The sequence below is a fragment of the Ahaetulla prasina genome, chromosome 10, assembly GCF_028640845.1.
Source record: "Ahaetulla prasina isolate Xishuangbanna chromosome 10, ASM2864084v1, whole genome shotgun sequence".
NCBI lineage: Eukaryota > Metazoa > Chordata > Lepidosauria > Squamata > Colubridae > Ahaetulla > Ahaetulla prasina.
In genome coordinates this window covers 33,713,144-33,737,310 of record NC_080548.1, presented here as the reverse complement: position 1 = coordinate 33,737,310, position 24,167 = coordinate 33,713,144, and the positions used below count along the sequence as shown (strand labels likewise).

At 52.2% G+C, this 24,167-nt stretch overlaps 2 protein-coding genes across 3 annotated transcripts; both read right to left on the bottom strand.

The window, feature by feature from the left end:
* Window positions 1-8,908: 8,908 nt before the first annotated feature.
* Window positions 8,909-15,968, bottom strand: LOC131204543 (cytochrome P450 2A13-like). The gene is made up of 5 exons (XM_058195932.1): window positions 15,732-15,968; window positions 14,190-14,352; window positions 13,692-13,841; window positions 12,661-12,821; window positions 8,909-9,317 (listed from the first exon to the last, which is right to left on the bottom strand). Exons 1-5 carry the CDS (start codon window positions 15,909-15,911, stop codon window positions 9,123-9,125), a joined length of 849 nt encoding a protein of 282 aa, XP_058051915.1. The 5' UTR covers window positions 15,912-15,968; the 3' UTR covers window positions 8,909-9,122.
* Window positions 15,969-16,114: 146 nt separating this feature from the next.
* Window positions 16,115-23,407, bottom strand: LOC131204542 (cytochrome P450 2G1-like). 2 transcript variants are annotated; one of them, XM_058195930.1, is made up of 9 exons: window positions 22,504-23,407; window positions 21,816-21,971; window positions 21,474-21,623; window positions 21,205-21,365; window positions 20,847-21,023; window positions 20,296-20,437; window positions 19,576-19,763; window positions 19,354-19,495; window positions 16,115-18,765 (listed from the first exon to the last, which is right to left on the bottom strand). In XM_058195930.1, the coding sequence occupies exons 1-9, from the start codon at window positions 22,688-22,690 to the stop codon at window positions 18,584-18,586; spliced, it is 1,485 nt and encodes a 494-aa protein (XP_058051913.1). In that variant the 5' UTR covers window positions 22,691-23,407; the 3' UTR covers window positions 16,115-18,583. The 2 variants fall into 2 exon arrangements, with proteins under 2 accessions (XP_058051913.1, XP_058051912.1); XM_058195929.1 differs by having other exon boundaries at window positions 21,816-22,014; window positions 22,547-23,407.
* Window positions 23,408-24,167: the final 760 nt, after the last annotated feature.

Sequence of the window (24,167 nt, the reverse complement as noted above, 5' to 3'; positions counted from 1 at the left end):
GGTAGTCGTGGACTCGTGGCCGTTGTGCTTGCAGGTGGCGCCGCGACTGACGGCAGTGACTTCGCCAAAGTGTCCCAGGACATGATGGTGATCGCTGATCCGTGTCTACTTCAAGCCGGCACCGTACTCCTTCTATTTTGGGTTTGGTGAAGATCTTCTTCTCCACCGGGTTGAGGCGCCTATGACCACAGTCGTTTGGTTTGAATCCGCCTTTTTGTTTGAGCCAATCGCTGGTCGCCTTGCCGATCCGCGCCTGATTGGCCGATTTGAATTTTCGGCGGGAAGGTTGGGCCGCTCGACAAACTTGAGCTAGGTGCCCTTTCTTTCCCGCCTATGCGTCCTTAAACTTGCAGCGTTGGCGCTGGTGTTGACCTCCGCAGCTTCCGCATTCTCGCCGGTCCTCTTTGTCGCTTTCTCGGTTCGCAGACCCTTCCTCATCTCACCGCCGGATTCGGTCTGAATCTCCTCCTGGTGCACTGGAGTTGGCTTCGCGCCTTTGGTGGAGAGGCTTTGCAGTGTCTCCGCCGCTTGGGTGGACATTTCATGTGCTCTGGCTTCCCAGAGCGCTGGCCAGCGCCAGGTTGCTCTTTGCTAGCAGCCGCCGCCGCAAACGGATGTCTCTGACCCCTCGGATGAGTTGCTCGGAGCACCTCGCCCAGGTCGCGGTATCCGCAGTCCTTGGACGCTTCCTTAGGCGGCCATGTAGTCACCGATGGATTCGCCTCCATCTGCCTTCGCCTCCAATTCAAACCGCACGTATTTGGACGGCGTTCGCCAAATGGTTTTTTTAGTAAAGTCTGTAGAGTTGGCCACGACACCGATTGTATCGGCGTTGGCTCTGCCAGGGCTTCCGCATATCGATGACCTCCGGACCACAGTGGCTTAAGAAATAAGCCCTTTATGGTTATCTGGAACTCCTTGCAGTTCGTTGGCTTCTAGAAAGCTTTCGAAACGGGTCATATACGTTCCCCATTTCTCTCTAGCCGGGTCAAATGGTGCGGGCGGAGTGTAACTGGCCATCTCCGCTTTTCTGCCCTGTGTTTGCTGGGTTCAGGTCTATCGTGCTTCAGCTCGGTTCTGGTTCTCCTCAGCCTCGAAATCCCATCCTCGTCGCCAGTGTTAAGTTCTGGAAGTAACGAGGCTGGAGACCAGGGTAGTGACAACAGCTCTTTAATATAGGGTGAACCCAGCAACAGGCTGGGGAAAAACCTCTCCTTTTATACAGTTCTACTGGCGGCTTCGTCCAATCAGCAACGTGCTGATTTCCCGCCCAAATATTTAAAGGTACATACAAGAATACATAACAGTTTGCATTTAAGATTTGTGGCATGAATTTTGAGGAAGTTAGGGGTGTGCATGCCTAGTGTTGGTTGTTGGGGTGATGGTTATTGGGATGAGGACCATTGTCGTTCTTTTAATACAGTTGGCATGGTAATCAATGTATAGGTCCGTTTCTCCCTGGTTTTGGCGTGTTTTGAGTTCAGCACTTAGTTCACAGGTCTTTGAAGCATAGATAGGTCAGGCCTTGAGCCTAATGGGAGCTACCTGGGGTCTAAGTTGAAGGAAATAGGGGTCCCCTTGTACTTGCCCAGGCAGTCTTTGAAGACATCTTGAACTCGTTCAAGAGAATGTCTTTCAGGTTACAGTCACTTCTGTAGATGCCAGTCACTCCCATGCCCAGGGCACGAAACCAGTCTAGTCCCAACAGACTGGGCAGGGTCCTTCGACGATCGTGATGGGCAGGGTCTTCTTGTGGTCCGTACTCGACTCGGACGGAGGTGGTCCTCGAACAGGGATGCGATTCCCTTGGTAGTCGTGGACTCGTGGTCGTTGTGCTTGCAGGTGGCGCTTGCGACTGACGGCAGTGACTTAGCCAAAGTGTCCCAGGACATGATGGTGATCGCTGATCCGTGTCTACTTGAGCCGGCACCGTACTCCTTCTATTTTGGGTTTGGTGAAGATCTTCTTCTCCACTCGGGTTGCGGACCTATGACCACAGTCGTTTGGTTTGAATCCGCGCCTTTTTGTTTGAGCCAATGGTCGCCTTGCGATCCAGCGCCTGATTGGCCGGTTTGAATTTTCGGCGGGAAGGTTGGGCGCTCGACAAACTTGAGCTAGGTGCCCTTTCTTTCCGCACCCGACATGTTGCGTCCTTAAACTTGCAGCGTTGGCGCTGGTGTTGACCTCCGCAGCTTCCGCATTCGTCTCGGTCCTCTTGTCGCGTTTCTCGGTTGGCAGACCCTTCCTCATCGTCACCGTCGGATTCGGTCTGAATCTCCTCCTGGTGCACTGGAGTTGGCTTGCGCCGCCTTTGGTGGGAGAGGCTTTGCAGTGTCTCCGCTGCTTGGGTGGACATTTCATGTGCTCTGGCTTCCAGGCGTTGGCCAGCGTTAGGTTGCTCTTTGCTTTGCTGCGCCGTCGCATAATGTCTCTGACCCCTCGGATGAGTTGCTCGAGGAGCACCTCGTCTAGGTCGCGGTATCCGCAGTCCTTGGGCGCTTTCCTTAGGCGCCATGTAGTCACCGATGGACTCGCCCTCCATCTGTCTTCGCTCTCAATTCAAACCGCCGCTGCGTATTTGGACGGTGTTTGGCAAATGGTTTTAGTAAGGTTTGTAGAGTTGGCCACGATACCGATTGTATCGGCGTTGGCTCTGCCAGGGCTTCCGCGATATCGATGACCTCCGGACCACAGTGGCTTAAGAAATAAGCCCTTTTGCGGTTATCTGGAACTCCTTGCAGTTCGTTGGCTTCTAGAAAGCTTTGAAGCGGGTCATATACGTTCCCCATTTCTCTCTAGCCGGGTCAAATGGTGCGGGCGGAGTGTAACTGGCCATCTCCGTTTTTCTGCCCTGTGTTTGCTGGGTTCGGGTCTATCGTGCTTCAGCTCGGTTCTGGTTCTCCTCAGCCTCGAGATCCCACCTTCGTCGCCAGTGTTAAGTTCTGGAAGTAACGAGGCTGGAGACCAGGGTAGTGACAACAGCTCTTTAATATATGGTGAACCCAGCAACAGGCTGGGGGAAAACCTCTCCTTTTATACAGTTCTACTGGCGGCTTCGTCCAATCAGCAACGTGCTGATTTCCCGCCCAAATATTTAAAGGTACATACATGAATACATAACACATAGCCACATGTAAGACTAACTAAATTCAAACCTATTTAATGGGATTTCTTTCAGAGGTCATGGACCGGTCACTCCCAAAATTCCACAGCCTGAGGAAGATCAGCCTAATTCATGAAAGATATGGAATAACTTCCTGATAATTTAATAAACCAAGCTTTCTCTTGATGCATTTTATTTTTTCCAATCTAAAGGCTTATTGTGGCAAGCTTTTCTTAGAATAACAGAGTTGGAAGGGACCTTGGAGGTCTTCTAGTCCAACCCCCTGCTTAGGCAGGAAATGCTACACCACATCAGACAAATGTTTATCCAACATCTTCTTAAAAACTTCCAGTGTTGGAGCATTCACAACTTCTAGAGGCAAGTTGTTCCACTGATTAATTGTTCTGTCAGGAAATGTCTCCTTAGTTCTAAGTTGCTACTCTCCTTGATTAGTTTCCACCCATTGCTTCTTGTTCTACCCTCATGTGCTTTGGAGAATAGCTTGACTCCCTCTTCCTTGGAACACTGTTATCATGTCTCCACTAGTCCTTCTTTTCATTAAACTAGACATTCCCAGTTCCTGCAAATGTTCTTCATATGTTTTAGCACCTGTCCGCTAATCATCTTTGTTCTTCTTCTCTGCACTCTTTCTAGAGTCTCAACATCTTTTACATCGTGACCAAACTGGATGCAGTACTCCAAGTGTGGTCTTACCAAGGCATTATAAAGTGGTATTAACTCTTCATGTGATCTTGATTCTATGCCTCTGTTTATGCAGCCTAGAACTGTGTTGGCTTTTTTGGCAGCTGCAGCACACTGCTGGCTCATATTTAAATGATTTTCCACTTGGATTCCAAGAGCCCTCTCACAGTCATGTGATTAAGCAATTATGGAATTAAGCAATTATGGAAAGGGGCTTGGTTCACTCACCAGCCTGGCAATAACACATAATTTACATTGACAAAACACTAATATCACACGTGTGATATTAGTGTGATATTGTTTCCTGCCATTTGTCTCCATATATGCCAAGAAGAGGACAAAATGAAGAAATGTGCATTCTGATATCATACACAAGAATGCAAATCACAGGGTTGGCATCATGATGTTATGATGCAAGTTTTGTCATGCGTCTGATCTCCCCACTGCTGCTTCTGATATTCCCTTCAAGGAACACATTGTGGCCCATTGGGTTATTCTTCAGTGATATGGTGTTCATAGCAATCCTGTAAGATGAATATACAACTGGACCCTTCTCCTGCTCAGTTTTATGGATGAGGTACAGCTGTCCATTAAAAGGAAGTTCTACTCAAACCTTGAACAGCCATGATAATATCTTCTCTTATTTTTGCATTAAAATTCTCCATCATCTCTTTTTGCCTATCTTCAGAAAGTTTTAATTGTTCTTTCAATATATCTTGAACTCGTTAAGAGAATGTCTTTCAGGTTACAGTCACTTCTGTAGATGCCAGTCACTCCCATGCCCAGGGCACGAAACCAGTCTAGTCCCAACAGACTGGGCAGGGTCCTTCGACGATCGTGATGGGCAGGGTCTTCTTGTGTGGTCCGTACTCGACTCGGACGGAGGTGGTCCCTCGAACAGGGATGCGATTCCCTTGGTAGTCGTGGACTCGTGGCCGTTGTGCTTGCAGGTGGCGCTTGACGTGGCAGTGACTTCGACAAAGTGTCCCAGGACATGATGGTGATCGCTGATCCGTGTCTACTTGAGCCGGCACCACTCCCTTCTATTTTGGGTTTGGTGAAGATCTTCTTCTCCACTCGGGTTGGCGACCTATGACCACAGTCGTTTGGTTTGAATCCGCGCCTTTTTGTTTGAGCCAATCGCGGGTCGCCTTTGCCGATCCAGCGCTCTGATTGGCCGATTTGAATTTTCGGCGGGAAGGTTGGGCGCTCGACAAACTTGAGCTAGGTGCCCTTTCTTTCCGCCGCCCGACATATGCGTCCTTAAACTTGCAGCGTTGGCGCTGGTGTTGACCTCGCAGCTTCCGCATTCGTCTCGGTCCTCTTTATGCGTTTCTCGGTTCGGCAGACCCCTTCCTCATCTTCACCGTCGGATTCGGTCTGAACCTCCTCCTGGTGCACTGGGTTGGTTTCGCTCGCCTTTGGTGGGAGGCTTTTGCAGTGTCTCCGCCGCTTGGGTGGACATTTCATGTGCTCTGGCGTCCAGGCGTTGCCAGCGTTAGGTTGCTCTTTGCTAGCAGCCGCCTGACCCCTCGGATGAGTTGCTCGAGAGCACCTCGTCTAGGTCGCGGTATCCGCAGTCCTTGGGCGCTTTCCTTAGGGGCGGCCATGTAGTCACCGATGGATTCGCCCTCCATCTGTCTTCGCTCTCCAATTCAAACCGCCCGCCGTATTTGGGCGTTGGCGCGAAATGGTTTTTAGTAAGTCTGTAGAGTTGGCCACGATACCGATTGTATCGGCGTTGGCTCTGCCAGGGCTTCCATGATATCGATGACCTCCGGACCACAGTGGCTTAAGAAATAAGCCCTTTTGCGGTTATCTGGAACTCCTTGCAGTTCGTTGGCTTCTAGAAAGCTTTGAAGCGGGTCATATCGTTCCCCATTTCTCTCTAGCGGGTCAAATGGTGCGGGCGGTGTAACTGGCCATCTCCGCTTTTCTGCCCTGTGTTTGCTGGGTTCAGGTCTATCGTGCTTCAGCTGGGTTCTGGTTCTCTCAGCTCAAATCCCATCCTCGCCAGTGTTAAGTTCTGGAAGTAACGAGGCTGGAGACCAGGGTAGTGACAACAGCTCTTTAATATAGGGTGAACCCAGCAACAGGCTGGGGAAAAACCTCTCCTTTTATACAGTTCTACTGGCGGCTTCGTCCAATCAGCAACGTGCTGATTTCCCGCCCAAATATTTAAAGGTACATACAAGAATACATAACAGTTTGCATTTAAGATTTGTGGCATGAATTTTGAGGAAGTTAGGGGTGTGCATGCCTAGTGTTGGTTGTTGGGGTGATGGTTATTGGGATGAGGACCATTGTCGTTCTTTTAATACAGTTGGCATGGTAATCAATGTATAGGTCCGTTTCTCCCTGGTTTTGGCGTGTTTTGAGTTCAGCACTTAGTTCACAGGTCTTTGAAGCATAGATAGGTCAGGCCTTGAGCAAAGTTGAGTTGCTTCTTGCAATTAAGTTGATGGTATGAATGAATTTCCTTTTGTTGGTCTCATTTTTGCATATTACTCTGCAGAAACGTGGGGCCACTGAGCCATCACTGTATCACTGAGCTATCACTGTACTCAGGGCCATCTCGGAAAACATCAATGATTTCTTCTGCAGAGATGGATGGTGTCTGACAATTGTTGAAGATGTCACGTACTTTTGTAATATCATTAGACTCATTGGTGTCCTCAAGGCCAAATAAGATGGCATTGTGATGTTTCTGTTCTTGTTCAATGGCATCTGATGAGTAAAGAAAGGTCATTTGTTGAGTAGGTGGCTGGTTGTGGTAGGAGTTGTTGTTGTTGCTGTGGTTGTTGCTGCTGTTGTTGAGGTGGTTGAATTGGGATAGAATTTTGATTTACTGGATGTTCGCATTTCTGTGTTGTATTTATGTTTTCAAGTGGTACTAAGCGTGATTCTATGTTGGTAAGGATGATAGTAAATGTGTTTCTATGTTGTTAAAGGATGAAAGTTGTGTTCTCGTGTTGTTGATCTTATCAGACATGATACTGAGTTGGTCTAATCTGGGTTTGCATGATGGGCAGAGATGAGTAAATAAATTTGTAGACTTTTGTAGAAATTGGATTATGTCTTCAGTATATCCCAAACATGATTGATGGGCGTATGTATTGCACATGTAGCATTTTACGGTAATCTCATTCTCCTTGGAGGGATCTGTACTTTTCCTCTTTGAGGGCAGAGCATGAAGGAATAGCTGCAGAGCTTAGAGGGAAAAGGCTGGATGGGGATGGAACAGGGCCGGTGTGAGGGGGGGGGGTCGCCTTGGCCCTGGCAGAGAGAGGCCAGGAGGTGCCTTTCATGCCAGTAGACATTTCTGGGGAGGGAGGCAGAGCGAGATCCACATGTGGGTCTAGGGAGGGTGGGCCGATGGACATAACACCGGCAGTCCTGCGAATACCCACTGACTCCCCCCAAGTGGGACCCCCTTCTTTCCAGGGGACCATCATCCAGCCACCATCCTCCCCAGGGCAGGCACAGCTCTCTTAGGGGCTCTTCAGCTGCTGGGGGGTCCCTGGGAGTGGGGCCCCTTCTGCTCCCTGATGGCCTGAGTTCTTTTCCATGCAACAGCCTCCAATTCGGAGAAAAGCAGTGACAGTCACCCCAAGAAGTCACATCATTTGCTCAGGAAGGCTTCTTCCCAGGTCCCTTGCCTCAGTTTCCCTCTTTGTGAATGTGCCATCCAACCCCAAATTTCACCCACCTTTCAGGTTCAGCAGGAAGCTCAGTAGACAAGACCACAGGGAAAGCGGGTGTGTGTGTGTGTGTGTGTGTTTAATGGTGGGAAGGAGGGCTGTGCAGTTGCATTGAATTACCTCCTGCAGAGAAAGAGGTCAAAAGAACTTCTGGAGGCTCAAATTCTTGGGATATTCTTGTGCCGATTAAAGCAAACCGGAAGCCAAGAGGAACTCTGATTATTGCGTTTGAGCTCCAAGGATTGCAAAGCAATTCCGAAAGTCCAGCTGTTCTTTTCCCAGGAAGCCTGGAATGGATTCTTCAAGCTGAATTTTTTCCACATCTGGGCAGAAGAATCTCAAATTCTGCTCAGGAAGGACGAGGAAAGGATGGGTCAGCTCTTGGCATCAACTGGCACCAACCTCAAGCTCCAGCTCTGCCTGCTGGCACAGAACCCTTGACCTTCGCCTCTGCTTCCATTTTAGGTTGGCAAAGAAGGTTTATTCATGTAGAAAACAGGTCAACATACAGAGGAGATTTTAAAAGCCAGTTGTCAGCATTCCAGAAAACCCTTCTGGAGAAAGTGGCAGCGTGTGGAAGCCTTCGGCCTAGTATGGCTTCCAAAGCTGACACCAGTAACCCGTCTGAGTTGGCAACTTCAAAGGAGAGAGGCAGGACTGAACTAGACTGTCTGAGAAGGGGGAGACCTGAACACCAGCTGAATTCCATGCCCCCCACCCAAAGCTGGCCTGGCCGGAGCTGCTGGAGGAAAGAGCACAGAGGTTGGAGTACAGAAGCAGGAGCCGGAATCCAATGCAAGGAATGCCAGGCTCTCTGGAGATGGAGAGACAGCTGCAGTGCCCTCAGCAAGAGAACCATGTCCTTAGAGGGCATCTCCTGCAGCCAGAGGAAAGAGGCGTGGGGGGGGGGGAGATGTAGAAAGGAATGTTGCAAAGGCTCCAGAGGGCCCCTTGCTCAGCGGGGGATGACAGAGAACTCATAGATCCGTGGGATAGTGGCAAACCCCACCAACATTGGGGAGAGGTCGATGTCTTCAGGGGGCACAGCTGACTTGAAGCGGAAATGTTGCAGGATGCTGGTGAGGAAGAGGAAGAGCTCAGCACGGGCCAGATGTTCCCCGAAGCAGTAGCGCTTTCCTGCAAAAGACCAGAGCAGAGGCTGGTGGGCAGGAGGACCCCCTGTCCCCCTCCCCAATGGGATGCAACAGAGGAGTTGGGGTTTTTCTTCCTTGGTGAGAGAAAAGGAAATTTTAAAATCAAGAGATGTGGAGCTCCAAGTATTTCACAGCTCTCCTAATCTGCTGATGTGAGAGCTTCTCTAGAAATCTGGACACCCCAAACTTTGATGAGGCTGACTTTGCTGTCCCACACTGGTTTTTTGTGGATTTGAATTTGGACCACACCTTACGCACTTGTCTGCTTTTTTGGGCTTTCTGTAGGGCAGGAATCTGGCGCAGTCCCTTTCAAAAGACCCTTGGACGGAGAATCTCTCAAAGGTTTGTATCTGGTGCCATTCAAGTTGCCAATAAAGGAGGAAAACAACCAAGCTCAAAGAGCACCAAGGACCCGTCATCTGAGTTGGGCTGAGTGTATTTATCTGTGTGTTTATCATCCCATCAAGCCCCCCCTTCTACCTGCAGCATTTTTATCAGGAAGCAGTCAATGAAATCCCGTGGGGAATTGGGGTCCAGGGTCTCTTGGTGGGCTTTTGCCTTCCTGGCCACAAATTCCTTCAGCTCTGAAGACCTCTTGAAAACCATTTGCTGTGTTCCAGGGAGGTGTTGCACAATTTCAAAGAAGATGTCCAAAAGCTGCGGGTTGGGTGGGAGTTTGGAGAAGGGAAGAAAAGAAGGTTTTACTGGTAGTAGACGACCCAGGTGTAGCTAAGGGGGGATGGGGGTGGGCAAGGCCTGGGAGGAGGAGGTGAAGAATCCCAAATCCCGTATCTACTGGTTTGCTCATGTGTGCATGCACACTTCTGCACATGCACAGAGACATCCAGGTGGGGGGGTGGAGCCTCCCGCCGCCACCGCTACCGATTCGCCCAATCTGGGACAAACCAATAGCAACACACCACTGATCCCAGGAAACCTGTGGACCCCTGACCCTTCCTTCCTTCTTCCCCCAGGCGAGTTGCTTCTTCAGGTCTGCAGAAGAAGGTCCTCCTTCAGCTGTGTGGGAGGAGAGAGCCAGCTGCTGCCCCAACTGTCTTCAGTGGGAGGGGAGTAGATGCCCCTTAAAGTATATTTCAAGCAGACAAAGTCTGGTGTGACCCTGGCATTCTATTTCATCCCACGTTGGAGAAAAGGTTCTGCAAGTGGGCATTTCCTGAATCTGTTGAGGGGGCCCAGATAAGCCGGGTGCGAATCCCTCTTTGTGAGATGGGGTCGTAGGTGTCAGATGGGTTTGCTGATCACGTACCTGGCTCCTTGCTGCGTGACAGCCGCCCTGCCCGAGCTTCTGGAGATGCTGGCTGGGGTGGCAGTTGAGACCCCCAGACTTTTAGTCATGGGGGACTTTAACTTGCCATCTTCCGGCTCGTCATCGACGGCAGCTCGGGAGTTCATGGCTTCCATGACGGCCTTGGACCTGACTCAAGTAGTTGATGGCCCTACTCACATTGGGGGTGGCACTCTGGATTTGATTTTTCTCTCTAGTCAGTGGTTGAGAGATCTGGACTTAAAGGAAATAGTCATTGAACCTTTGTCATGGTCAGATCACTCTCTTCTTCGCCTGGACTTTCTGACCGCCATTCACCACCGCGGGAGGCGGAGCCGATCGTTGGTTCCGTCCCAGGCGCCTGATGGACCCGGATGGGTTCGGACGGAGCTTGGGCCATTTCCTGAGGTCTGGCTCACGGCTCGGCTGAGGAACTTGTTGCGGCCTGGGAGCGGGCGCGGCGGGGCCTTAGACCGTGTCGTGCCTTTGCGACCTCTGACCCGGCGCGGGTCCCAACCGGCTCCTTGGTTCTCCGAGGAGCTGAGAGGATGAGCGCGGAGAAGGCGCCTAGAGTTCCTGGAGGTCTAGCCGTTCGGAGCTGATCGGACACTAGTGAAGTCCTATACTAGGACTTACCTAGTGGCATTGAGGAAGCGAGGCGTAGCTCGCCTCCTCCCTCATTGCATCGGCAGATAACCGCCCAGCCGCCCTGTTTGGTGACTCGCTCCTCCTACACCAGGGGAGCGGCGACCCGTTGCAGGGGCGTGCTGAGAGTTTAACGTTATCTATCGATAAAATCGTTCAACCGGGATGGTCTGGACCAAGATTGCGGTGATCGGGTGAGATGCTCGAGGCGGTCTTGGTGACATTGTTTGGGATGAGTTTGACCCTGTGGCTCCGAGGACATGGACAGGTTGTTGGGTAGGTTGAATGCCACCACGTGTTTACTGGACCCGTGCCCCTCTTGGCTGGTGCTGGCCACTCGAGAGGTGACACGAGGCTGGCTCAGGCGATTGACCGCTTCTTTGGTGGAGGTGTCTTCCGCCTGCCTTGAAAGAGGCGGTGGTGAGGCCCTCCTCAAGCCGTCCTGGACCCGGCTGTTTTAGGTAATTATCGTCGGTCTCAACCTTGCCGCGGCGAAGGTTGTAGAAATATGGTGGCATATCAATTTCCCTTGCACCTGGATGAAACTGTCTATCTAGACCCGTTCCAGTCCGGTTTCGGCCCGGCTACAGCGGAGGCGGCTTTGGTCGCATTGGTGGATGATCTCTGGAGGGCCAGGGATGAGGGTTGCTCCTCTGCCCTGGTCCTATTAGACCTCTCAGCGGCTTTCGATACCATCGACCATGGTATCCTGCTGCGCGGTTGGAGGGATTGGGAGTGGGAGGCACCGTTTATCGGTGGTTCTCCTCCTATCTCTCCGACCGGTCGCAGTCGTGTTGACGGGGGCAGAGGTCGGCCCCGAGGCGCCTCACTTGTGGGTGCCGCGGGGTCGATCCTCTCGCCCTCCTGTTCAACATCTACATGAAACCGCTGGGTGAGATCATCAGTGGTTTGGTGTGAAGTACCAGCTGTCGGATGACACCCAGCTGTACTTTTCACACGGACCACCCAGCGCTTTGAAGTGCTGTCCCGGTGCCTGGAGGCCGTGCGGGTCTGGATGGGGAGAAATAGGCTCAAGCTCAATCCTCCAAGACAGAGTGGCTGTGGATGCGGCATCCCGGTACAGTCAGCTAAATCCAGCTGACCATCGGTGGCGAGTCATTGGCCCCGATGGAAAGGGTCCATAACAGCGTCCTCCTGGATGAGCGGCTGTCTCTAGAAGATCATTTGTGGCCGTCTCCAGGAGCGTTCTAGGTTCGCCTGGTCGCCAGTTCGCCTTTCTGGACGGGATGCCTATGCGGTCACTCACGCACTCGTGGCGTCGCGCCTGGATTACTGCAATGCTCTCTACATGGGGCTCCCCTTGAAGGGCATCCGGGGGCTGCAGTTAGTCAGAATGCGGCTGCGGGTGATAGATGGAGCCCCGTGGCTCCCGTATAACACCATCCTGCGCAGGCTGCACTGGCTACCTGTGGCTTTCGGGTGCGCTTCAAGTGTTGGTGACCACCTTTAAAGCGCTCCATGGCATTGGGCGGGTTACTTACGGGACCGCCTACTGCTACCGAATATCTCTCACCGACCCGTGCGCTCTCACAGAGAGGGTCTCCTCAGGGTGCCGTCAGCGCAGCAATGTCGTCTGGCGGCACCCAGGGGAAGGGCCTTCTCTGTGGGGGCCCCACCTGGAATGAACTACCCCGGTCTTCGTCAGCTTTCGGACCTCCGGACCTTCCGCCGCGGGCTTAAAACACATTTATTTAATTGTGCAGGGCTGAGCTAAATTTTAAATTTTAAATTACTGGTTTTTAAATTGGCTTTTATTTTATATTGTTAATTTTAAATTAATAGGCGTTTAGAATAAGTTTTTTAACTGTTTTTATATTTCTTACATTGTATTTATGTGTTTTAAATGCCTGTACACCGCCCTGAGTCCTTCGGGAGATAGGGCGGTATATAAATTTGATAAATAAATAAATAAATAAATAAATAAGCCAATAAACAGGAAACCTTCATCGCTTCTTCTCAAGGACTTCATCCCCAGTGCCTCAATGTTCAGAGCCCTGAATGAACGCTGATGCTTTCCCCAAGCAGAAGCAGCAGAAGGGGGCTGGGTACCTGTCCCTGGGCTGAGGCACTGAAGCGAAAGATTTCTGCCACTGTGGTCAGCAAAGAGAGGAACTCTTGGTCTTCGTAGTCAAAGCGGCTGCCAAAGATGATGGAGCTGATGACGTTGGACACGGAGCGGCTCAGGAAGTAGGTGGGGTCAAAGGGGGCTCCTGGGGGGAGAGAAGCTCTTCTTGATGCTCGTGCAGGGACTGAGGGGTCTGACGATGGGCCTTGCAGACAGAGGACTGTGGTGTCTCTGCCTTGCCAGGCTCAACCCCTCCTCAAGCGCTTCTGGCTTCAGCTCTGCCTCCTGGAGTAGGGATTGCGGGGGGGGGCACCCTTTGGTAGCTAGTGTCCTTGCCAGGAGCTCAAACAGAGCAGTTGATGCTGTGGGCATCCCTGGGCCAGAAAGGGGGAGCCCAGACCTTCGGAAATGGGATGACTTCAGGTGTGTCCACCACTGAAACCAGCAGGGAAGTCTGAGCCCCAGCCCTTCCTTTGCAGGTCAAGAGAACAAAAGTGACATGAACCTTGAACCCTGTGGTGTATTAACCCTTAAGCAGACTAAGCGTGTGCTTAGGGCACCAGGCCCAAAGTTGAGAAAGAAAAAAAACCCAATGAAGATTGGCTTCATTTGTACAGTATGTACAAAGGAGGGGGGTACCAAGATTTGTCAGTGCTTAGGGTACCTTAATCCGCCACTGCCTGAACCAACCAGGCTGCAATCGGCTATGCCAAGGGCTGTGCAGGCTGGTGAAGCCAAGAACCAAAGCAAATGGAAACGCTGCCCCCTCCAAAGAAAAAAACAAAACACTCCAGGCTAAATCTGAGAGTGTGCTGGGGGGGTGGGCTGCAGGAAGTGGAACCTTCCCTTGGTGGTCTTGGGGCCTTTGACAAAGCTTGTTTGGATGGCTTAAGGCAACTTCCCATTTTGGATCTTTGGGCTTCGTTAACCAAGCATGTACCATTTTCTCCAGCCCCCCCCCCCCCCGTGAATTGCCCCATTGCCCCACTTCAGGGGGATCCAGAAATCCACCAGCCTTTTGTGCCCCTCAGGGCTTTCAGCAGGAAGTGGGCTTCCTCCAGGATCCGCTCTTCGATGGATCTCTTTCCCACCCCGAAATTGCGCAGGGTCATGATGGAGAACCGTCGCAGATGGATGGGTTTTTCCCCATTGCTGAAGGCAACTCCTGCAGACCGAAAGACAAGGGTGGGGGGAAAGGGGTGTTGGAACACAGAAAGACCCCCAGCAAGCGCAGGATGGCCCAGAGTAGGAAGAGACCCTTCTGAGCCCTTCCTTAGAGGAGAAGCAGTGTAGAGCTCCCTCCCTGGAGAACAGAGAAGGGTCTCTCCGGTGGTCTTGAAAGGTGGGTCATGCTGAGTCAACCCTGAAATGAGGGAGATGGAGGGACGGAGCGCATTGCCTGGTCCAGCATTCCTGCCTGGTGCAAGGAACATCAAATATGGCTTCTCCCACAGATGGCTGCTTAGCAAAACTCATCATCAAGTTGCTGGGGGACGCAGAACTTGGAACACACCGTGGCCCTGGAAGATCCAGTCAAAACTGGCTTGTTGGCCCCGGTCCCGGAACTCGTTCGCCTGGTCCACCAGGGCCTCCTTAATGGCCTCGTAGCCACACAGCACCATGATGCGCCGGGGGCCCAGCTGGAGCGTGTAGACCGGCCCATACTTTTCGCTCAGCTGCCAGAGGAACCGGGAAAAAGAAGGGGAGAGAATTGGGCAGCGGAACTGAATTGGCCCTTATGAGCATCTTCCCCTGGCTGACCAGCTGTGACCCTGGGAAGAAGCTTCTGGACAGAGAGGGTCTCGGTGGGGAAATCTATGGGGTGGGTCTCCTGATGTGGATTAGCTTTATTCAACAGCAGGTGTTTATCCCCTGAGAACCTCAGATGCTGGGGAAGGGGACTGTTTTTCTCCTCTCTAGGTTGATGTTATCATCTCAGGCTAACTCCTAAGGTGCCCTCTGGTTCAGCAGCACTTTCCACCCTCCCAGTGACTCCCCAATTCTACCTCCAACTTCCTATCTGTCTGGTTGCTGAAACAGAATCCAACTGGAAAGAAAGATTGACTTGTATTAAAATCGAGATTTAGCATATATATGGGTCTGCTCTATCTGGGCTGCAATCTCTGTTTCACACAATAAGTATTGAAAACATCAGGAGGCATCTGGGGCTCGTTTTCTGAATAAGACATTTACAAAACGGCAGAAGCTTTTATGTACACTGAGAGCATATGCACCAAAACAAATTCCTTGTATGTCCAATCACACTTGGCCAATAAATTCTATTCTATTCTATTCTATTCTATTCTATTCTATTCTATTCTATTCTATTCTATTCTATTCTATTCTATTCTATTCTATTCTATGAGACCCGTGGGAGAACATCTCTGCTGGTCCAGAATCCACAGGAGACAGAGAGTGCTGCTTTCCCATTGGCTCACTTGCTGAAAAAACACATTTGATGGGAGGTCAAAGACCCCCTGGTCTTTGGCTCCTCTAGACTAACACAGCTCTCCTTCATGATTCCTGGAGATTCTGCGGTCAGGTTTCTGCCCTCTTGTCAGCAACAGTTTTTGGAAGGACCAATGCCCACCAGCTGCACCCAACAGGCTCTATGAAGAGACATGGAGGGTGTTTGATGGGAGAGGGCACATTCCTCTGCCCTCTTCCCCCCAGGCCCCTGTCCAGTGCACAAAAGGTCACAGCACACTTCTGGCTGTCCACACGAAGCAGGAGCCCTTGCAGGGAAGAGAACGGCAGTAGCTGGGTTGCTTTCCCTAGGGAATATCTGCCTGCTGGGCGACTAAGAGTCAACCAGGACTTGATGGCGCCTTATCAACCACCCAAGCAGTCCTCTTCCTCCATCTTAGGTCCTCTGAAGAGGGGGACAGGGAGAATCCCCTTCAAGCTTTGGGGTGCTGGGCTCCCCCAGTCGGCTGGCCTTTGATGCCAGGGAGTCCAAGGCCAGCAAGGGCCACTTGAGCTGGTCATGGGGAAGGCAGGAAGGAGCAGGTAGAAGGGCAGGGGTTTGGGTCACAGGGGGCAGGGGGAGCCTTACCTTGATGAGTGAATTGGGCAGGTTGTTTCGATCTATCCAGAGCAGGTTTCCAATCAGGGGGAGGGGCATGGGTCCAGGGGGCATCTTGCTCCTTCCGTGCATTTGCTGCCAAGAGGAGAGGACCAAAAGGCCGGCCAGGGCAATGGCCAGGAGGAGGATCCCTGCTCCCAGGAGATCCATGGGGAGGGGCAGCTCCAGCCCTTCCCAGGTGCTGCTGTGGGGAGAGTGTCAGCCTGGCTCTCCAGGCACCTAATATAAGACCCAGAAAGGAATGCAACGCCCACCTCATCATCCAGGTTGTGCAACAGCCCAGGTCTCTTCCAAGCCAGGCAGGAGAGCGACGCCTAGAGTGCATTTCTGCCCTTTCTGAGATTTGGCATCTCTGGTCCCAGGCTTGTCTGGTCCAACTGGGCCTCCGGGCCTCCCTTCTGCACAGCCCAGCCAGGGAGATGCGAACTGATCAATCCCCCAAAGAAGCAGAAGAGGAGCAGGTGGTAGGCTGCTCCTCTGGCCACAGAAGGCTGAGGAGGGTTGGGGAGGACTTGCACTGAAGGCCCCAGAAGCTCCCAAGGTTGCAGGCTGGAGGGGGACATCGCAGAGCTGCCCTCTGGTTGCCCTGAATGCAAGGATGGGTGCATGCCACCTCTGGAGGGCAGCTGCAGGAGTCTCTCCCTTCCCCTTCCTGCATTTATGGACAAGGAGGTGACTCTGGTGGGGGTTTTGAGGACGGGAGGCACCAAAGGCTGTGATTCAGGGAATGTCAGCATGAAGGGCAAGGAACGTTCATGGATGAAGCTTTGGATCAACTCCAAACCCAGAACTGGCAGCGCAGCAGACTTGGGGGGCTCATGGGTAGGCCTCTGAAGGGAAAGGCAGTCACTAAGGGCTGTGGCCAATGGGAGTCGGGATCCCCCTCCCACATGCTTGGAAGGGGGGATGGAAAGGAACCAAGAGATGCCCCAACAATGGGCGGGCAATGCCCACGGCCCCTCCACAAGCGATGTGTGCAGTGATGGGGCAAGGGGAAGATGCCATCTTCTCTGGAAACCCCTCTGGACTCCTTCAAGCACACAGCTGCTCTTGTGCAGTTCTCCCAGGTGGGAATTGGCTGGAGCCGAGGTTGTGCAATTTCTCCCCACCCTCACCCGACCGCTGGATTGGCCAAAGGCCTGAGCATGTAGCTCTTCGCTCTTCGCACTCGCTGGAGCAAAGGCTGCCTCTCACACCCCACAGCACTGCTGCTGATGGGTCTATGGGAATGTCAGGACACCCTCCCCCCCCCCACTGCCCTGCCTGGGACAAGGGAGGATGGCTTGTCCAGTTGTCAGTCCTAAGGAGGGACTGCTGCACTTTATTCCCCTGTGGCTTCTCCGTGTTTTGAGGGGTCCAAAAGGATCTCTTATTTTCCCTCTGGGAAACACTCTCCTGGGCTGAAGCCAACCCAAGCAGAGGCATTGGGGTTCACCTAGTGAAGCCTCTGTGTATACACAATATAGATGTCCTAATCCCCGTAAAATTTAATCCATAATCTCTTGATAGTAAAACTTGTTTTATTCTGTGCTTAAACTTTGTCCTGACTCTGTACAGGTTCATTTGTAATAAGCATTTTCTTACTAAATCCAGCATTTTGTCCTCTTTCATCCTAAAACTTCTATGTCTTCACAATGCTCATAATAAAAGTAATATTCATAGGAAAGTAAAAAAGGATTTTTGAAATAAATTCTGCTTAGGAAGGTGGACTGCAGCATCCTCTGTTTCCGCAGTTTCACTCACTTCTCCAAGTCTAAATATCTTGTTATTAAAATACAGATTTTTGTGTGTGTGTGCTTATTTCTCTAAACTGACTTTTATTTGCAGTTTTAAAGGTCCGGCAGATTTCTAAGCTAAGACATGTCAGAAGAAGACTGACGGAAGACTCTCTGGAATCAGCGCTGTGGATAAAGGCAGCTCCTGTACAAAGTTTCTTTGGGCGGGGGGCTTTCAGGCCCTCTCTTGGGGCGGAAGGAGGCAACATGCCATGACCAACTCGCCGTAGGACAATTCAACAAATACAAAAGTTATATTGATTTCGGTGGAACCATGTTCAATAATAATAAAGTCAATCCAAAATGTGAGAGTTACAATAATTTTGACAAAAATGTGGTCACCAATAATAAAAGTAACTGAATGCAATGATTAATACAGCGTTGAATTGTCCCACAGCAAGCTGGCTGGGTGGGTTGTCCTTGATCTTTCTTTGGGCCGTGAAGGGGCTGTGGGAGGCTGAAACAGGAGAGGAAGTCTCCAACTAAAGAGCCAAATAGAGACAGAAGGAATACGTAACGTTTAGGGCATTCTTTTTGATTACCTCCAGATTGTTCTGACTGCAGTCTCCAGAGACTGAGCTTAGCACACTCCGCTCACGGCTGGAGGCTGGGAGAAGGTCTTAGGCGGGGTGTGAGTGCGGCAACCCTGTATGGGCTCTGGTGGGGCAGAGAGAAGAGCAGAGGCCAGAGCTCCCAGCTGGAGGGCCAAGCAGGGCTGGGATGGAAAAAGGTGCCCCTTGATTTGGGAGGGGAAGCAGTTTTCCCAGGACTGAATACAACTGGGATGCTGTGGGCTCCTCACAGATGCCCTCCCTCTTCCCCCTGATTGGGATCTGGACAAGAAGAGGGCCTGCTCTGAGGAAGGGATCCATTTGACCTAGCACATCCAAGAGCATGTGATCTGCTTCAACTGACCCAGCAGGAGGCAGGGAGGTGCCCAGGGCAAGAGCTGTCTGGAGGGAAATGTTTCCCGGGTGGGGTGGCTGTGGGGCTTGGACAGGGCAGCATCAGGAAGAGAGCTAGAGAGAAGCAGACAGATGCCCGGGGTCAGTGGGGCAGCATGCTCAGCTGGTAGATGGGGGGAATGTTCCCAAAGCCGCTCATTTTGGGGGAGACGTCAATGTCCTTGGGGTGCAGAGGCGACTTCAGCGAGAAGTTCTGCAGCATGGTGGTGAAGTAGAGGAAGAGCTCCATCCGAGCCATGGCTTCCCCCAGGCAGACGCGTTTCCCTGGAGGAGAGGAGAGACGTTGGCCAGAGAGTCTGCCCACAACGAATCCTTGTCCACCGAGGGAGACTTTCCCCCTTCTCTTTGCCCCTGGGGGGCCACCATATTTTCAAGGCCTCAGGTAGGGTGGGGGAGGGCCATAACCTGATGGAGGGATTTGTCTGAAGGCAGTGAGGGGGCTTATCACGGGTGGGGGGGGGGCTGAGGCCAAGGCCACCACTCTCTTCATCGCCCCATCTGGCTGGGCCAGAGAGCCAGTGGGAGGGCCAGGCCAGGGGACAGAGGGTCAGCCTGGAGCAGGCTTCCAGGAGCCAGGCCACCCATACTGCCCCCACAAGACCCATACTGCCTCCTTAAGGGGGGACGGGTTTCCAAAGGGAGCCTGATGAGCATCGGAGGCAGAAGCTGTTTCTTCTTTCCGGCTGTAAAACTGCAGCTCAAATGGCCGAACAAGCTCTTTGGGAAGGTCCCGCCTGGGCCCTGAGGCAGCGCTGCCTTTCGGCCTCCCCTGTGCTGCCCCTTGCGCTGCCCTGGTCAGGTGCCCCAGAGCCAGGACAGCTGAAGAGAAAAAGAGCAAACCTCAACCCTTACCAGAGGAAAATGGTACAAAAGCCTCATTCTTCTTAAAACGGCCGTTTTCATCTAGGAAGTGTCCAGGGTTGAAGTTCTCAGGGTCGCTGAAATATTTGGGGTCCCGTAAGGCTGAGCCAAGCAAGGGGAAGACATCCGTGCCCTGCAAAAACACAAACTCAGAATGAGGCTCCATTCACCAGGGATGGCCGAGATCATAGCTGCACACGTCCCCTTCCTCACCTTCGGCAGAAGATACCCCCGGAACTGAGTGTCCCGGATCACCGTGTGGGGCACTCCCATGGGGACAATGTCTGTCACCCTCTGGATCTCGTGGACAACGGCATCCGTATAGGGCATCTTCAGCCGGTCTTCCGTGGCAGGAAGGCGATTGGGACCAATGACCTGGTCAATCTCCTTGTGGACCTTCTCTGCCGAAACATAAAGGAAATCCTTTTGGGGGAGCCACGAGTGGCCCAGGCCTCTCAACCCAGTGGGGGCCACTGCCTTGGGCCCATTAGCCAGGAAGCTGGGCAGGCCTGGGTAGGCCTCTGAAACTGAAGAGGTCCAGAGCAGCTCCCTCCCCGTCCCTTTTCCAAGTCCCACGGCCCCCATTCTCACAGCCAAGGCAGAAGCATCAGGTGGGAGTAGATTCACCTAAGGGACACACTCACCCCTGTTATTTCATTGGGGCCACCTCGATAAAAATTACCTTGCTCACCCACCCACGTTCCTGCTATACCCACAGAAAGATTCCTGCTGGCTGGCTGCAGGGGCCAGGTTGCCTTCTCCACTCTGAATGGGTCTTCTGTAAGCTGCTTATTGGGGTGAATGTCCGTGCTCCATTCAGACAGCTGAGATTCCCATCTTGGGGGGGGGGGCAGCTTCCTGGAATCTGAGGGGAGGAAGCTGCCTTCCCTCGGACAAGTCCATGCAAACGGCTCCAGAGTTTGACTGACCTACCTTCCACTTCTGGGTATTTCATTAAGAAAAGGAGTCCATATCTCAGGGTGGAGCTCACGGTTTCTGTCCCAGCAAAGAACAGGTTGAGGGTGGTCAGGACCAAATTCTTCAGGTTAAATTCAGTGGAAGGGTTTCCTTTTTCCTTCGAGAGAAGAAACGGCTTGTCTCAGCAGGGCGTGCATGGTGAGTAGAGGAACCGTGTAAGAAGCAACATGGATTCAGAAAATCCAGGTTTACAAGCCACTCGCTTATTTACTAGCTGGGTATTCTGGAACTGAAATGCAATGATGGCTCCCCAAAATTACTGGGGGAGCAGAAGGAAGCAGGCTGGGGAACACTAATCTAAGGTGGGGGTCCTCCTGCTGTCACCAGACAAGTCCACCGTCTGTGTTGCAGGGAGAAGAAATGGCTCCTGAGATGGCTTCCTACTCCTTCATAGTCTTGTGGGACAGACTCCAGTGGGAATTTCCACCCATCTCCCACTCCGCCCCATCTTCTAATCTCTCAGATTTCCAGGCTTCTCTTTGTGGATGAGAAATCCCTGGCGGTACCTTCTCCATCTGGATGAGGAAGCAATCGATGAAGTCACGAGGGTTGCTGGGATCCAGCGTTGCCTGGTTGGTTTTGATCTTCCCAGCAATGAAGTCCTTCAGGTCCTCAACCAGGTAGTAAATGTGGTTGTGTCTTCCCGGCAGGTACTGCATGATGCAGGAATACATGTCGTAGAGCTGGAAGGCAAAGAAAAGAAACTTGGCATGTTTGTTGGGCAAAATCGGTACCCTGAAATTAACCAGAGTCAACCCAGAAAGAAGTCTGCTCCTGGTTCTGCAAGGAAGAGCCCAGTGGGAGGACCCTTCTGGCCCACATCCGCACACCTGGGAGAAGGCCTGCTTCAGGATTGTCCACTACCTGTGCCAAAGGGGTGCTCATCTCTATAAAACTTTCATTGATCATTTGTAGCAGGGAGAGGAAGGTCTTATCCTCGTAGTCAAAGCGGCTGCCAAAGACAACGGAGCTGATGACGTTGGAGACTGTGCGGCTCAGGAAGAAGGTGGGGTCGAAGGGCTGGCCTGAGAGACAGGAAGCAAAGGGTTACCTGAGGATGCAGCTTTCCCTAAACTGGAGACATGCGAAGCCCGAACTCCATTCAGGTGTTGCTGGGTCTGGTGATCACTGACCTTTGGTTTTCCTGATTTCCTCCATCAAATACTGGGCCTCTTCCTGGATCCGCTCTTCAATGGACCTCTTGCCCATCCCAAAGTTCCTCAAGGTGGTGAGGGAGAAGCGACGGAGCTGCTTCCAGCGTTCCCCATTGGCTAAAGCGACACCTAGAAAGCAAGGGGCATGTTCCTTTGAAGGCACCATCTTCAGTCCCATAAAAACATTTCCCTTTCTGAAGCAATGAACCATGCAGAAGATGAGAGTTCCCCCACAATGTTCCCTCAACCTCCCACCGGCTTCTCCTTCTGCTAGAAAACCTGGGTTCTCTTGAGGAGATGCCCTGGATCTGGTCTACTCACCAAAACCATTGAAGTTCCGGTCAATGGTGGCTATTTCCCCTCTGCCACTGAATTCATCACCCTGGTCCACCAGAGCTTCTTTCACTGTATCGTGTCCACACAGAACCACCACCCGCCGGGGGCCCAGATAGACTGTGAACACGGGGCCATATTTCTCTTTCAACTGCAGGAAAGACCAAGGACAGAAGTTCATGAATGGCTTCCACTTAGGGTCGTGGCAGCAAAATTAGGCCAGAGGGCAGGACAGTTTTTCTTTGGGGGATTGTCTGGTGAAACCCAGATCTTCGATGACTCTAAAATGGATTTAGATTGATCTACTCTCTGTGAAGGATTCCAACAGCCTTGAGGAACCTTCAATGGCACGTCCATGGTTGGGAGCTGCCTATCCCAGGAGCCTGCTTATTGTAGGGTCAATAATGGGGTGGCACCACTATCAAGCCCTGGAGATCTGGTTGGCTGTGGTGCTGCCAAACCAGGCTTGGGAAAAGTTCTTCCTCCATTTTTCATGGACCCCTAGAGATACTTGAGGAACCATGTTTGGGTATGTGTGTGTGTGGGGGGGTGTTCATTCCCAGAGCTTAAAATTGCTCCTTCTGGGCAACCTGGAGCTTCTGCTCAGCCACCCCATGAGCTTGAATACCTCTAGTTGACTTTTCTCCCCTGCACCTCCTTGCACCAAAGAGGGGACCACTCACCGCCAGGAAGGACTTGAAGGGCTCGCTGGTTTTCACCTGCAGGATATTGCCAAGGAAGGGCAGCGGGGTGGGTCCTGGGGGCAGTTTCCCTTCTTTGTGCATTCGCTTCCACACAGAGAGGAGCAGCAAGCAAGAGAAGCAAATGCCCAGGAAGATGCCCACTGTGCCCCCAAGCTCCATGATGACCAGGCGGGAAATGTACCTGGGGGCCCCAGGACTTGCTGCTATTTATCTGCCTCTCCTGGCACTGAAACCCGGGAGCTGAGCAGGAAAAGAAGATTGGGTTTCAAAGCCACGTTTGTTGGGCGCCTGGCAGGGAGGGAGGCAGGGAGTGGGCATCTCCCTGGGCAGGAAGGGCTTGTGGAGGTCTTCTGGCCTAATGTGAAGGGAGCTATGCCATCTTCCCACCCTAACTGGGACAGGAAGACAGAATCTCCACAACCGGAGTTACATGTGCTGGAGACTTTTTGGACCCCAATGGAAGGGGTGGTTCTGCCTTTCAGATGCTGGTGAGTTTTGGATACCCAGGAGAACCCTCCCACTTCACCAAAGAGAGCAGAACAAGAGGGGATGCTGGGAATTTTCATCAGCAATGTCTGGATGGCCAAAGGACACTTGAAGGGTGGTTTGGAAGTGTCTTCTGGGGGTCTGGACTCCCAGAGGTGATGCCTCTGGGCACCAGGTGGGGCGCAGACAATTTCCACAGTGACTACCAGAATCTTGACCAAGTGCATTACAAAATATGGAGTTTGCTTTGAGTTAAAAAATAAAGAAGGAATTCTGAAGTGCTGGAAGGAAAGGTATGTCCAGCTTGAGTTTTGCTTTCCAGAAGGGCCAGGAGGGAAGGTCGTGCTTGCACCAAAGTTTTCTCTATTGACCTGCCCAGAAAAGGGTCAAAGATGGAAGGAGACAAAAACAAGCTTTCTTCTTGGTTAGAGCAGTGGGGGTGGGGGGTGACCCTCTAGCAAATTCCAGTGGCTTGCCAGACCTCAGAGAGCAGGGAGGGGCTGCTTTGGCCCTGACTCTCCCTTAAGTGGTCCTTAGGACCAGCTTCCCTCCCCCGCTCTCCCCACAGAGAAGCCCAATGGGCAGGATGCCAAAGGACCCAGGACCTTTATGCTTTTTTTGGGTCTGCGCCTCCTGTACATTGGACTTGGCACCAAGGCCACAATTGGCAAAGGCTGCCCTGTGGTGACCCCAGAGCTCAGCCGGCAGATTGCTTCATTTGCCATCAACATTGCCATCGACCGGCTTGTCATCGACTGCAGCTCGGGAATTCCAGGCTTCCATGATGGCCTTGGACCTGATTCAAGTAAATGATGGCCCTACGCACATGGGAGGAGGCACGCTGGATCTAATTTATATCTCTGGACAGTGGCTAAATGATCTGGAATTAGATGATTTAGCAACAGAACCGGTGTCATGGTCAGATCATTTTCTCCTTCGCCTGGACTTTCGAACCACCACTCACCATCGCAGGGAGACGGAGCCAATACGCTGGTTCCGTCCCAGGCGCCTAATGGACCCTGAGAGGTACCTGACGGAGCTTGGCCCATTTCCTGAGGATCTGGCCCACGGCACGGCTGAAGAACTAGTTGCGGCCTGGGAACAGGCCGCGGCTGGAGCTTTGGACCGTGTCGTGCCTTTGCGGCTTCTG

What these genes read in the sequence shown, in the direction of transcription:
- LOC131204542 (XM_058195930.1), bottom strand. Translation starts at nt 22,690, where the DNA reads ATGGAGCTTGGGGGCACAGTGGGCATCTTCCTGGGCATTTGCTTCTCT. An exon ending in GTCCTTCCTGGCGGTGAGTG is followed by an intron (nt 21,972 to 22,503) that starts GTCCCCTCTTTG and finishes TGCAGTTGAAAG; the next exon opens with AGAAATATGGCCCCGTGTTC. An exon ending in TGAGCACCCCTTTGGCACAG is followed by an intron (nt 21,024 to 21,204) that starts GTAGTGGACAAT and finishes TTTGCCTTCCAG; the next exon opens with CTCTACGACATGTATTCCTG.
- LOC131204543 (XM_058195932.1), bottom strand. Translation starts at nt 15,911, where the DNA reads ATGGATCTCCTGGGAGCAGGGATCCTCCTCCTGGCCATTGCCCTGGCC. An exon ending in CTGGATCTTCCAGGGCCACG is followed by an intron (nt 13,842 to 14,189) that starts GTGTGTTCCAAG and finishes TTCGGTCTGCAG; the next exon opens with GAGTTGCCTTCAGCAATGGG. An exon ending in AGCCCTGAGGGGCACAAAAG is followed by an intron (nt 12,822 to 13,691) that starts GCTGGTGGATTT and finishes CTCTCCCCCCAG; the next exon opens with GAGCCCCCTTTGACCCCACC.